At 39.8% G+C, this 13,753-nt stretch overlaps 1 protein-coding gene across 1 annotated transcript in view; it reads right to left on the bottom strand.

Moving 5' to 3' along the window:
* Positions 1 to 5,285: 5,285 nt before the first annotated feature.
* The window catches only part of ITGB3BP (integrin beta 3 binding protein (beta3-endonexin)), a gene marked incomplete at its 5' end in the record, with an annotated part of 27,844 nt that continues 19,376 nt past the window's right edge, over positions 5,286 to 13,753 (bottom strand). Inside the window, 2 exons of the mRNA XM_009575781.1 lie at positions 5,286 to 5,338; positions 13,377 to 13,436. Of these exons, the coding sequence (XP_009574076.1) occupies positions 5,286 to 5,338; positions 13,377 to 13,436 (113 nt within the window). The remainder of the gene's footprint in view (positions 5,339 to 13,376; positions 13,437 to 13,753) is intronic.

Below are 13,753 nucleotides of genomic sequence, written 5' to 3'. Positions count from 1 at the left end.
GGTTTTCTGGTATGGTAATATGTGTTATTTTCCACACTGCCATACTTTCAGAATGCTGGAGAATCGCGTCAGCCACAGAGATGCACCAGAGTGAGTGCTGGGTGCAGAAGGAGAGGCTGTGACATTTGGAAAGGGGGAGGTTCTTGTGCATGCGGCGGGTTGCAGTACGTTTCTTCCTTTGCTGTAGATCAGCAGCTATGGTTTGGTTTTAACACTAGTGTAGTCTCGTGACTCTCAACAACTGTTGTAGCAGGACTGAGAAGCCAAAAAACCTTGGTTCTACTGAAATAATAGCTGAGGTACTGCAGTGCAGGTACTAGGCTCTTCAAAAAAAGAAAAAAAAAAAAAAAAAGGAAAAAACCCACAATAAAACACACCCCTTATTGCATAGTAATTTGCAGATGTAAACTGAACTAAACTGCAGTTTCTCCCTCTGCACAGTACAGCATCCACTACCAATAGTTCAGTTCATTCCAAATTGATGGAATAATTATATACATAACAAAGCATGTAGTAAGAAAATAAATCATAAAGCAATTCATGGTAGTATAGTTTAATTAGGAGTCAGTCTATCCTTTTTCTTAATTCTGCTCTGACACTATATATATACACACACACACATACATATATTAAAAAAAGCAAACCCATCCTTGTTTAAAGGCTTCTCCCCTGACCTCGCTGCACTCTGCCACATACCAAACTGTCATTGACATTAGCACGTTCTGGGGCTGTCTCTGCAGCATCGGTGGTGAGTGTGTGAATCAGCTGTTCTGTGAACTTCCAACTGTGTGAGTTATGAATACTGTAAATGAAGTGTCTACAAGCTGAGTGTATTTATTCAGTTTTTCCAGCTTTATTTGTTGTGGAAAAAGTAACCTCAGCCAACATTATACCCACGGCAGCTGAGCCAAAATAAAAAAGGTGCTCTTGCGTAGTAATTGTAATGTTACCGGCGGTTGAGTACAGTTTAGCAGTTTACCTACACTGTAATGGTTCACTATAAAGCAACAAATCTTAAATATTTTTGCAAGTATTTAGAATTTTTCTGAGGGTGTGCGTGCAAGAGCTCTGCTCACAGCATGGCCTTTCTTTTTAGGAGCGTAGGCTGAGTGGCACTGATGTGTATCAATAGGAATCTTTGTCTCCAGCGGCTGCAAAAGCTAAAAATCACAGCACTCCCTCCAAACACGGCTGGGTGGAAGACTGCCAAAAGTTCAGGCAGCTTGAAGAACGTCTACTTCCAATGAAACAACATGTGAAAGAGCAAATGAAGATGGAAGGAAGCAGAAGGGTTTCAGGTTCTAATTAGCCTGTTCTCTTGTGTTCATCACGAGATCATGGTGCAATCCTTCCCACCCATATAAAAACATTAGTTTTGCCTGTATCCCTTTTCTTTGTCCTTGAGGTGGCCTCCAGGGGTGATAAAGTGAGAGTCATACGATCCACCTGGGGTGGAACTGGAAATGGTTCTTAACAGACCCAGCTGTTTCTGAAAGGCAACAGCCTAGTACACCAGGAGGTCAAAGAAACAGTAAGTGCTTAAATAGCTACAGCATGTATGAGGAGTATTTGCAGCTGAATCTTAGTATATAACTTTGTATTTCCCAGAAAAATGATTAAATACCAAATTTCATGGTATTTAATAATTTCCATGGTGTAAGTTACTGCTGTAACTCATTGTCGTCCATCATCCCCTTACTGTTATTTTCTGTAAAAAATTTATTTTGTTCTTCTAAGACTGCATAGAACAGCTTGATTTAGAGTGGCATACAGTTCATTTACAGACTCTTTTCAGATCGATGATTATTTAATTTCCAGCTACAGAGGTTACAATCAGGTTATATAAACTATTGCTGGTTCAGGCTAACCTTCCACTACCATTCAAAGCAATCAGCTGGTGAATCTTACACATACAACAAAGAACCAACAGCACAGAAAGCTTAAATGAGAATGGTATAGAAATTAAAAAAGTAACTGACACAATTCCCTTCAAACAATTACTAACATTTTTTCCAATCAGACTGCACAGGTATTAAAGTGCAAAACCATTTTTATCAGTTAAAAAAAAAACCTCACAAAGCTTGCGTGTGTACATGTTTAACCACACACTGGAACACATTTATCATTTTGGTTCTCAGAATTTTCATTGTAAAAAATCAGTTTATCTGTTTAAGTAACAGTACTTTGCAGTGGTAGCAAGAAAGGATATTCAGTTCTGTGCATTTATGTTGAACTTTCTCTCTTGCGCGCTGAAGAAAAAAAAAAAAATTCATTCTAGTGCACTCTTTCAACAGGAGAGAGGCTGCACCTAACTCAGTCACCGATTTGAGACAAGAGTATTCACTAGGTTGGAGAGATGGTTCTGAGGATAATGAAAAAGGGAAGAAACTGTTTTATAGCAACTCTCCCCATATACCAAAACTAAGCTAAAAGGTGACCTACAAAGCAAATGTTATTAGAGCCCTGTGTTTTAACGCTGTGAGCTTGAAGCCGATACCTTTATACAGTGTGTCTTGGGGTGACTGTTGAGGAAACATCTTTGTAGATGACACATACGTCCCTAACCGTGGCAGCCAGAGACAGGGAAGGTGTCATTTGTAAACAACTTTAACACGTTCAGCACTCAGAATAATGTCTTGCACGCTAGAGCTTCCTCCTCCTTTTGGGCCCAATCAGCATTAGAAAAAGTTGTAAATTTTTAGGCAGGCTGTTGCAAAACTAGATGCGTTAATTTAAATCATGTTTTGCTAGCATTTGGGGGATGATGAATCGATTAAATGAGCGTGGATGCACACCCACACCCCCCCGGCAGGAAGCAGCCATTTCCCACCGGAGGCCTGGGATCCAAAGTTCATCTTTTAATCTGGTTTCTTCTCACCCAGTTCTTGGAGGGAGCATTATAGTGGGGTTTTTTTGGGTGTTTTTTTTTTTCTTTTTAAAGAAAAACAAGGCAGCATAATTATATATTTGCAGTAAGAACATACAGAAAATATAGTTTATTTTCCATGCAGCAGCAAACCTAAATCAGCATTTTGTACCCACGCTTGCATAAACCAACCATGATGTATTATTTACATTGAGATTATCTGGTTGTGCACATTGTTAAGTTTAAATAGATGCCAGAAATTTTATCTAGATGTGCACCTGCCTAGCGCAACGAGCAATCCCAAACTGGTATTTGCTGGGGAGATAGGTTTACAGTCATTTCTTCTCTCCTTTTAAGTACAGTCAAGCAGATGCAGAACTTTGGGTTGATGAGGAATGCATTTTTCACATAATGCCTGTATGGAGATAAGGAATGACTAAGATAAATAGCAATCAGACAACAGCGTCATCATTCATGTGATCTGTTCAGAATTATATGTCTGTCCTACGTCCAGTACTAGCCTCACTGCATAAAAAATACAGACTCACACACACATCCTAAGGCAATGCAGAGCAACAGACGGTCTCCCTTGAACTGCAGTAACATTTTAAGATGTTCTGAGGAAATGCTGTAGTTTTTATCTGTAGAAAAAGTTGAGAAATAATTGCTAAAAGATCATTTAGCTTTCACAACTATATTTTTTAAACAATAAGAAAGCAAAGGGCTTTACGGCGTTGGTCACACTTGGGAAGGGATAGAGAGAACCAGAAAAAGTAAATGTGTCTTTTTTTGGACATAAGGTGCAAACACAATATTCACTGATTAGACGATAGTCGAGACAGGAGTGCTCTCTGAGCTAACTTTGAATCGAAGCCTTGTAGTTGTGGTCAGTATGAGTTCAGCTGACGCTAATAAGCCAGGGTAAGACTTAAACTGCTTATTGTACCATAGAACGGTCACGCTCTGCATTCTCCAGGACTCACTCAGAAATTACGCTGAATGGTGAAAATGAGCTGCTAAACAGGATGCTAGCGCTGCTCCCCTGCACTGGTTTCTGTCCCTTGATTACTCTGTTCCCAGCCTGTGGTGTGATAGTTGGTTTGGAAGAAGTAAAGAGTACAAAGAATCTCTGGCATAAACAGCTAATAAGTATTAGGGTAACATTAGCTTGTGGACCAGCAGGGTTTTAAAGCTTTTTTTTTGCTACTAGGTTACTTGTGATTACAAAAATAAAATTTAACCTTCATTGAGAAGCACAATGCATGTGTCTGAGCTCACCCCTGCACTAACTCAGTTATACAGCTTGTAAAACCTGGAGATCTACTTTTCCGCATTCCTCGATTACAAGATTAGAATACTTTCACTTTCCAAAGGAAAGGTGTTCTCACACTGTACAGGGAATTCATATAATCTGCAGACATCCTCATCTTTAGAGACTTCTTTGTCTCAGCAGACTTTATGAAAGATACGAGCAGCCAGTTTTCTCATGCACAGGTAATATATGATGATAGACAAGGCCAGTCGCTAACTGGGCTTTTGCTTACAACACTGGAACAAAGATGAGTAGCCAAAGGAGGAAGAATTTAAAACCCTATAAAACATGGCTTGAGGTGTCTGTTAATACATTGTTTTATGCTTTCTGCTCTGGGAATGCTAAGAAAGTTGATGTGGTGGATTGATCAGCGGCGAGCCCCGTCTGAGGTGCACGTGCAGAGATGGAACAGGAGGGTGAGATGACCCTGGGGAGGCGGGCGGTTGGAAGTGGGCTGCTGCTGCTGCTGCTATTGCTATTTCAACCGGACCATCTGCCCTGCAGTCCACTGTCCTCTCCTGGAAAAGAGCTGGGCTGTTCCAGCTGGCTTGTACGGCCTGCCAGGAGTGAGCTGAGGAGTCTACCTATGCATTAATAACAGCGAAGAAGGGTGCACACAGCAGCTTTGCAGGAAAGCAAACCCTGAGCCCAGTGAAGTACCCCTGCCATCGATAGCATAGCAGGGCTGCAGGAGGCAGCCTCCTTGGTGAATTCCACGGCATCGGTTGTGGCATTTAAGAAGATATAATCTGAAGTACACAAATTTTCCTGTTTTCATTACGTGTATTACAGCTAAATTGCCATTCTTGAAACAACATCCAGTTAGAAACAGACAGCGTTGACGAGGAGAAATGCTATCAGATGTTTTAGAGTGGGACAGAGTTTCTACAGATTCAGTATGTCATTTTGCTTAACAAACCAGTAACGAGAAATACCACACGCAGAGTAACAACTGTTTCCCCATCAAGCTATTACAGTCTTGACTGCAGGCCTACATACTAGATCACTCTGCCAATGTTTTAAAATCAAGTACCTCAGTCCTTCTGATCCTACTACCCGTACGTGGCAGCTGGAGAAGCCACACAGCAGACCAAGGGGCTACTTACCTCAGTCAAGGAGCGACTTCAGGAAGGCAGAGCTACTGGCAGTCTGGACATACTCTGTGGAGGAGGAAAACCAGTTTTGATAAACACAACAATGGTGTTATTACAGAATTTATGAAAATCCCCACACAAATATGAGTTAAATAAGTTACTGCGGTGGTTAACAGAACCCCTTTTACTTCATACAGTTACTGTGTCTCAACAGTTATTTAGGAGATTGCCTTAATTACTTGTGAGTGTATGCACATATGCTGTATCATTACCAATGATGACAAAGCAGAACAGAATGTGTTACGAGTATTAGAAGCTGGTCCTTCTTTTTTGCTATTAATAATAAGAGAATAAATAAAAATCCATAAGGACCGTATCAGCAGACCTGTATCAAAGATTGCATGAGAGGAACAACCATCCCTTGGGTCCTCTGAGGGGATGCCAAAAAGAGAGGCAACCACACCTGAGCTCCTTACTCAAGGAGGGCAGGGTCAGGGTGAAGGGCTGAGCAGATGGCTGGAAGAAGTGGAGGAAAAGTGTGCGAGGGTAGAAAGGAACTCAGGGAATGAGAACATACGGGGAAGGGTCTGGAAGCAGGTGCATCTGAGTGCCAAGATTTCGGAATGGCTTTCTGCAGCAGATGATCAGCTCTGGTCTCAGTACCCTTCGTGTCTGCTGATGGTTCATACTGCATTTTGATTCCACCACCACAAAAGGGTGAAAGGAATTCAGAATTATTTGCTTTATGTTAAACATACTGAGAACAACAAACAGATAGTTACAGCGGCTTATAGCTAAAAAGACTCCTACTATGAGGAAAGGGGCTGCATATAAACCTAGTTGGAGAGAGGCATCAGAGCCACTGAAGACACGGGTGGTGGTGGGGAAGATTCCCCTCAGTTCCTCAGTTCTCCTCATGTGGCATGCTGTGATTTCTCCGGTGTCACACGCTTCCTATATGGGACGTGACGCAGGAGACCTGCCTGTGGATCTGACATGAGGTGCCAGTGACATTGCCTGGAGCTGGCCCAGACCGAGCCAGAAATTCTGTCCTAAGCTAAGTCTCATAAGATTACTCCATAAAAAAGGCATCCAATTCAACTTTGCCTCAGGTACAACTTTTCCGCATTGTACCTAATAAACACCACTTGTTTACACAAATTATCATAAAAAAAATACCACTAACTATTGCTTAAAATAGGAAACTGTGCAGTCTTGCGGGACAAGTAACAGAAAAAGACTGAGATTTAATTACAAGTTGGTTTCTTTGTGCTAAATGTAACTTCCTAATTCAGTCTTTATGAACCCTTTAATCACTGATTGCAGCATTCTGACTCTGCAGTACTTAAAGAACCCATACATGCCAGAGCAACCATGCCAAGATCTGCACTCCACTCTGAGAAGCTGTCTTAAAAAATGTAAGCTGCCCAGATTCATGTAAAAAAGTCATTAACTCAGCTTTCTTTCCAAACATATACCATGATAGCACATTTTGACAAAACAGCCTTATTTATAGCAATATTTCTACAGATGGCATTAAGATTTAGATATTCAAGTAACCAAATAATACAATTTACTACTCATGTGCTCCAAAAACTTAGAATGCTTGTTGTAGCAGTTTAAGCTTTTTTTCTATGTGTGTGTGTGTGTTTGAGCTAATGAAGATAATGAGTTGCTCTTAAAAAACGCCAACAAAACAGACACCCCCCTCCCCCAAAACCCTCCTCTCTTGATATTTTTATATGCAGAACTCCTAAGTAAGTTAAACTACATAAAAGCAAAGAGAACATGAGCAAAACTTCTGGATGAAAATCTCTTGTGACCAGAGCAGCTGGGAAAGGAAGGCATCTGTGGAAGTGACCAGAAAGACATCTGGGCTGCAGCCGACTGCGGCACCAGCACTAGCTGGGTGCAGGACCAGCCTGCTCTCCTCATCAGCTGAGTGTTTCAGGGTCGCGTAGGGTAAGGCAGCAGCTAGAGAGTCACCAGAAACCTCACCCCTGCGCGGGTGGCTTGGTAGAAGCCTTGCTGCCCTTTGCCAGGGTGTCTCCTGTCCCCAGCCCGCAAAAGCATTAAAAGGGCAGAATCTTCCCAAGTTTCTTTTCGCCTCCTACTTCCACCACCTTTCTTTGCGAAGTTTGACTGCTCTAAAACATTTACAGATCTAAAAAGCAGAGAGAAAAAAAATGTTCACCTGTCAGGTGATATAAAACCAATCTTCTACTAAATGTGCCAGAATAATTTTTCTCCACCTCAACCACAGTTAAAACCTTCAGTCTATTCATTACTGTCTTTTTATAGTATTTTTATTTAATAAAACCTATTAAGACTACCATACAAATCTCTTTACTTATGCTTTTATCTTTTAACTGATCAATTTTTATATTGCTGACATCCCTTCTTCACCATTTGCTCATTTAAAAATTCATAGTATATGAGCTATGTCTCTGGAGAAAACGTCTATAAAATTTGTTACAGCTGGCAAATGTGTATGAGTCAGTGATAGCACATGACTAAATGCTTCACAGAAAATAAAATTTGTTTCTGTAGTAAGCAGAACTGTTTAAATGTTATTTATTTTTATGTTTCAAAGAAAATATATTGTGAAGTGCTGCATTGATTTAATACGCAACAATGTCTGTGTACACGCTGTACAAGGAAAATTTATGAAACCTTTGCACAACTCCTTTAATTGAATTTTCCAAATCTCTCACCACACACAAATAATCAATATCTTCTGCAGAGAAAACCAGTCAGAATTATTACAGTCTTTCTTTTCAATTTTGTTGTCATCAGCACATACAGAGCACCTGGATATTTGTAATGTCTGGATAGCAAGTTATTTACACCTCTTAAACATATAATTGCTACTAAGTGAGTCCAAACTAATGTTTCTTTTCTTTTTTATTTAAAATAATTATATTCATGGGAGAAAGCAGTATTTATTCTCACGTAGGAGTTGCTACGTGTAGGTGTTGAAAGAACTACAATTCTTTTTAGTTTTTCATTAAGCTTAATACTCTAAAGTCTACATCCACTAGAATTAAAAATTAATAGCTATTGCGTCTGTAAAAAGGTACATAGGAAAATAGAGTATAAACACAAGTGTGAAATTCATGAATAAATGTGGCTGATACCTAAATATAAAATGCAGGTTGACAGTTCTATATGTATATACATCTGAGGCCTATAGTCATATGTCTCATGTGCATTTCTGTATCTGCCACAAAAGTTAATAGCTTAATATTTCATCTACATAGCAGAGGATGTTAAATCATTGGAGAGGTTTGTGTTTTCCATCCAAAAAGCTTATCATGCCGGTGACCTCAGACCCAGACACTTCTCAAATCTCAGGCTGTATTTTAAAATACGCACTCTCAAGGTGCAAGTACAATCCAACAGGCCCATAACCTGCTGGGAAAGAGCGCAGCATTCGGGGGTCGAACAGAAACCTGTCCACCAGCTCCTTTGCCTTTCAGTAGCATTCTTTCAGTAGACAAGATGACTCACTTGTCCTAGGAAAATCACTAGCATTGCAGATTTTGGGTACCGGGCTAAGTGGGTTTTGTTACCTCTCCTGGACTGTAAAGGACTTTGCATGGTTACAAACTAAAAAAAGACCCCCTTGCACAGAATGAGAGAAGATGTACAGTCACATTTAGCCTAAGTAACAAGAGCTTTTAATCCACACAATACTAATTAGAATACAACACACTCCTCCTCAAGGTGCATTTTGGGGCAATCCCACAGTTAGTTTTGATTGTAAATGCAGGAGGGGAGAACGATTTCTCTGGGTCTCTGCACGGGGACGTTCAAAATAACTTACGAGTAAGCAAAACAGGTGAGTTGCACTAAGTCCTTGAGTGCAAATGCACATTCACATGTTCAGCACTGAAGCAGTCAATTCTGTTTTGCTTAGTGCAGTCCCATTTACAAGTGTTCACACTGAGGTATAACTTAAAAACATAACTGAGATTAACTTTTCCCCACGTCTACTTGTAGAAAAGCCTTGTGAGCAGATAGATCTTCCACACGGAAGAGCAGATGAATGAGGCCAGGCTCCCTCCCGTACCACATAAACAAAGTTAGGATTTCTTGAAGCTGTCTCACCAATGACATAGCACATAAGACTCAAAGGGTACACTCACTTCCATCAGCTGGTTTCAGCTCCAAGGAATCATCCACCAGTTGGGAATGCGTGCAGTGCATCTGCACAGTCTCTCTCGTTAATCTGCCATTCACCTGCACCTTAAGGGCCTAAGGCGTGCCAGTCACAGTGACTGCTCTTCTAGAGGAAATCCTGCAAAGTGCTGCCCAGCTGTAGCCCCTTCGTTCCGCTTTCTGGCCTTGAGAAGACTCTTGGCCTAAGGGTTCTCTGTCCTGTGGTAAAGGCAGGTATGTACTCCATATTGCAGCTGCATTACAGATACAGTCTGTGTAAGCGTCAGCGCTGGCCTACACAGCCTTGGACATACAGGCTTTCTGGTACTGGGTTGACTGAACTTGAATGCAATTGAGTATCAGGCTTTAGAGCGTATTTTCAGACCTTCAGAAAATATCGATTCTTAATTCAATTTCTGTCTTAGTTTCGCAGCCTTTCTGAGTAGGCGAAGAGGGGAACTCGTATCTTGGTTGCATACAGGACTTAAGTGAAAGAGTACTGATGACCATCATAGAATCATAGAATCATTAAGGTTGGAAAAGGCCTCTAAGATCATCGAGTCCAACTGTCAACCCAACACCACCATGCCCACTAAACCATGTCCCTAAGACCATGTCATCTCTCTTCCAAACACTATGTAGGGACATCAACTCAGAGCAGACATTTCTGACGTGTGACAAAACATCAAACTTGGCCTTTAGTGTTAAGAACTTAGGTAAGCATATCGTTTGCCAACACAAGCTCTAAGTCTCCATCTAGTAATAATCTATTTGAAAAAAAGTCCTTGAGCATCATCTTTGTTGCTTTTGGAGATGATGTACATCACGAAAAGGCTGCTGGAGAAACCTTGTTAAACTTTTGCTGGAAAGACGCCTAGGATTTAACTGAAAGGACCTGGGTAGAACTAAGGAACTGTTGTTTCTGTCAGCATTAGCAGCTTTTTCCAAACAGATTAAAAATGTGGAAGAACTGAACTTCAGAAAAGCCTCTATCACAAATGCCTAGAAGTAGTCTTTGCACAAACTAGAGCATATGGTTCATTCTTACAGTCAGCTCATGTATCAGTTCTTAAGAAAGTGACCTACAGATTTGCTAGATAAAAAGGCCATTCCCAGAAACAGTATAATGATATTTCTTCCATGCAAGTGAATACAAAGTTGGTCTGAGAAAAAATGTTTTTTACAGTCAGAAAAATCCACAGATATGTTCCTGAAAATATACATCTGAAGTCTGATGTATTCCCTTTTTCCCCAGAAGATCCCAGAGGAGGGGGAAGGATAGGTGGGAGACAGACACCCAAGTATGTCTAAAGGTCAACAAATGTATTCTACCTTATTTGAGAATGAGGTAGAAATCTATTGTAGACTTGATTTACCCTCACTCACAGCAACCCACCAGCAGTCCAGACCCAAGCTATTTAGTTGCTTGTACACAAAGACCCAATACAAAGTCCAAACTCAAGCTGACATGAATTGGGATAAACTGTGGAATATTGTAATCTTACCATTTTATCTGTTTTGAGAAGGAACTGTGCTTATTAAGGAGGCGTCTATATTTTGCAGTGTTTCTGAAATGGGATTTTATTTTTCGCCATATATACAGAGTCTTCAAAAAATTGGATTGGCGAGTGGGAACTCAGTATTACTTGGTCCCTGATCTCTCCAGCTTTGCTTTCATTAGTAATTTCAAGTGGCATTAAATGAAAATCCATCTAGTTAACCCTGATCTAGTCTCTTGCAAAGCCACCACTACTGTTGCAAAGAGTGCAAACTTCAGTCACTTGTATTAAAAACAATATGAAAGTTAGGAATGTTTAGAACTAAACTTAATAGGGGTGATCATATTTGCCCATGGGCTTGGCAGGATGAACAACACAGAAAAGAAAGTGTTTTTTATTTCTTGTATTACAAGATACAGTCTGAAAATAGTTTTCCTTAACACTGCAAGTATTTGATCTTCTATAACACACTCTTGTTTCTTACTTGGACAGCAGACGGAGTCATGGACATAATTTATGTCCATGTTTTTCTTCTTGGGAAGCAAAGTATTAGTATAATTTGTAACAATCAGCTTAAGTAGCTTTCCTGTTTAGAATGTTATCTTCACTCTTGAAGCTCTGAACCTATTAAATTTTCCTTTAAAATACACGTATTGCAACCTACACATTTATTCCCAACTCACATAAAGCATGTTTTGGACTGCAACATACTGACTAGATTTAATCTCTTGGCAGCTGCTTTACAGTTTGCTTACATTCTATTCAAAAACATTTTGTTTACTGTAAATGCTAGTCATGGACAAACAATGATGCTATTTTTTTATGCTGGTCACACAAAATGATATACTGAGTCCTACATAATGCTGCCCATTAAACAAGGAATGTTTTGTATTAAGTTGTTTTAAGTAGAGGTTGTTTATGTAAAGTAAATAAATTTCACGCCTCACCATGTGATGATAATGTGACATTCCGTCTGTATCAAGCCACAGAACAGTCATAAGTTTTAATCTTGAGCATAACTAATTAAAAATAATTATGAAAAACCACATCCAAAACTAAAAGGCAAAGTAAAACATCTCCAAATGCTTTTCTTTTACCACATACTTCTTCGCCTCTCCTATTACTGTATTTTCAAGACTGCAAAATTGAATTTATTCTTTATTAAAGCAAAATTGACATTGAAACTTCATCAAAATTGGTCAACTTAAACTCATTCTATTTTCCATCCTACTTGCACAAAATATCTCATTTCTCATCTAACACGACTGCATATATGCCTAGCGTTAGAGGCTAGCTTCTAGAGCAAAGATGGAACTATAAATGTATATCCCGGTGACCATTAAAAAGCAGTGCACAAAGGAAGCAATGACTGTTTAAATCTGCAATGGCCCATAGCGTTCACCATTATCAATGCCAGATAGGGGCAGTGATCATTTGAACAGAAGGACATAGGGAGCTGTAAATCAGAAATAGCAGATTGCACAAATGAGCCAAATTCCTTAAAAAGTGATGTCACTCCTTTTCATTTTGTGGTAATCTGCTGGAGCTGAGGAAACTTAAGTTTGATCAATTTTCTTTCTTTTAAAAGAATTCCCCACAGTGGAAAGAACTTAGGCCTGTGGAAGAGCAGATACAATCAAAATCAAAGGGGCTGCCTGTGATACGAAGCAGTCCTGCTGGTTGGGACAGCTGGCAGACAGAGCAGTAGAGATGCCATCACCGATTTTGATTCTGGTTTTGCTCTATTTTAAGACAGAATGTGTGAAGATAACAGAAATATCAGAATATCAGTGGGGAATGTTTGTTGATTTTACTCGGTGAGAGAAAAAAATAAATCTTCTGTGTATCCCCCGTCACCCTCCCAGCTAGACAAGGCACTAAAGTGGCTATGTGGGCCACACTATATTAAATGCCACCAACTTCAAATATTTTCAGAGCACTCGTTATGAAGAAACCTAATAGTTAGGATTTCACAGTCCCCTGGAGTGTGCTAAATACCTCACAATACATATGAGGTGAAAAAGGCTTTGCTGCAAAGACTGTGTGCTACTTGGCTTATACACTCAAAATGCAGGGGGAGGGAGAAGAGTGAGGAAGAACGAGGATAACTGGCATACATAAAAGGTACGTAAACTCTCTAGGACCTGACTACACTTATTTCTAGACTATGTCTCAAGTGCAAGACCATTAATGATTTTTTCTCCTTGCATGGTTTTATGGAGAAACACCAAATACAATGAAAATAGCTGAAAAGATGAAATTTATATGCGAGTAGTGCAAAAGTTTAGGCTAGCCTGCATGCTTAGAAGAAACACATTTGATTATCATCATTTTCACATACTAAAGGTTACCCAACTTATTTCAAGTGGAAAGAACTAAGAAGGAATCAACTAAAAGGAATCATCAAAACATCTGTTACACACGAGTTATAAAAAGTTTCTTACCTCGGGCAGGAAGTTTTCCCTGGTTTCTTTTCAACAGCTGCAGTTCTTCTGCTTGACTCACTAGTCAAATAAATAAATCTGAAATCAATAAATGTTGCCCCAGAGATTTCAAAGAAAATAATACCTACGCCTCCTTTTTCACTTTCAAAGCATTTCTATTTTTCTTCAAGCAATGACAAAAGCCCCCCTTTATCTATGTCTTGTGGTCAAAAAATTTAACAAAACATTTTCAGAATGAACAGAGTTTTGAGAAGTTGTGCTTACAAGCCTCATTCCACATTTTGTTCCTATTTTTGTCTTCTGGTGCTGACACAGTGCTTTGTTCCCAATTCAGAGATGGGGGGAAAAGATGATTCCCATTTTGAAAGCAACAAGAA

Source organism: Fulmarus glacialis, unplaced genomic scaffold (assembly GCF_000690835.1).
Source record: "Fulmarus glacialis isolate BGI_N327 unplaced genomic scaffold, ASM69083v1 scaffold24684, whole genome shotgun sequence".
NCBI classification, from domain to species: Eukaryota; Metazoa; Chordata; class Aves; order Procellariiformes; family Procellariidae; genus Fulmarus; species Fulmarus glacialis.
Note: the sequence above shows the minus strand (reverse complement) of the source record. Positions and strands in the feature narration are given on the sequence as shown.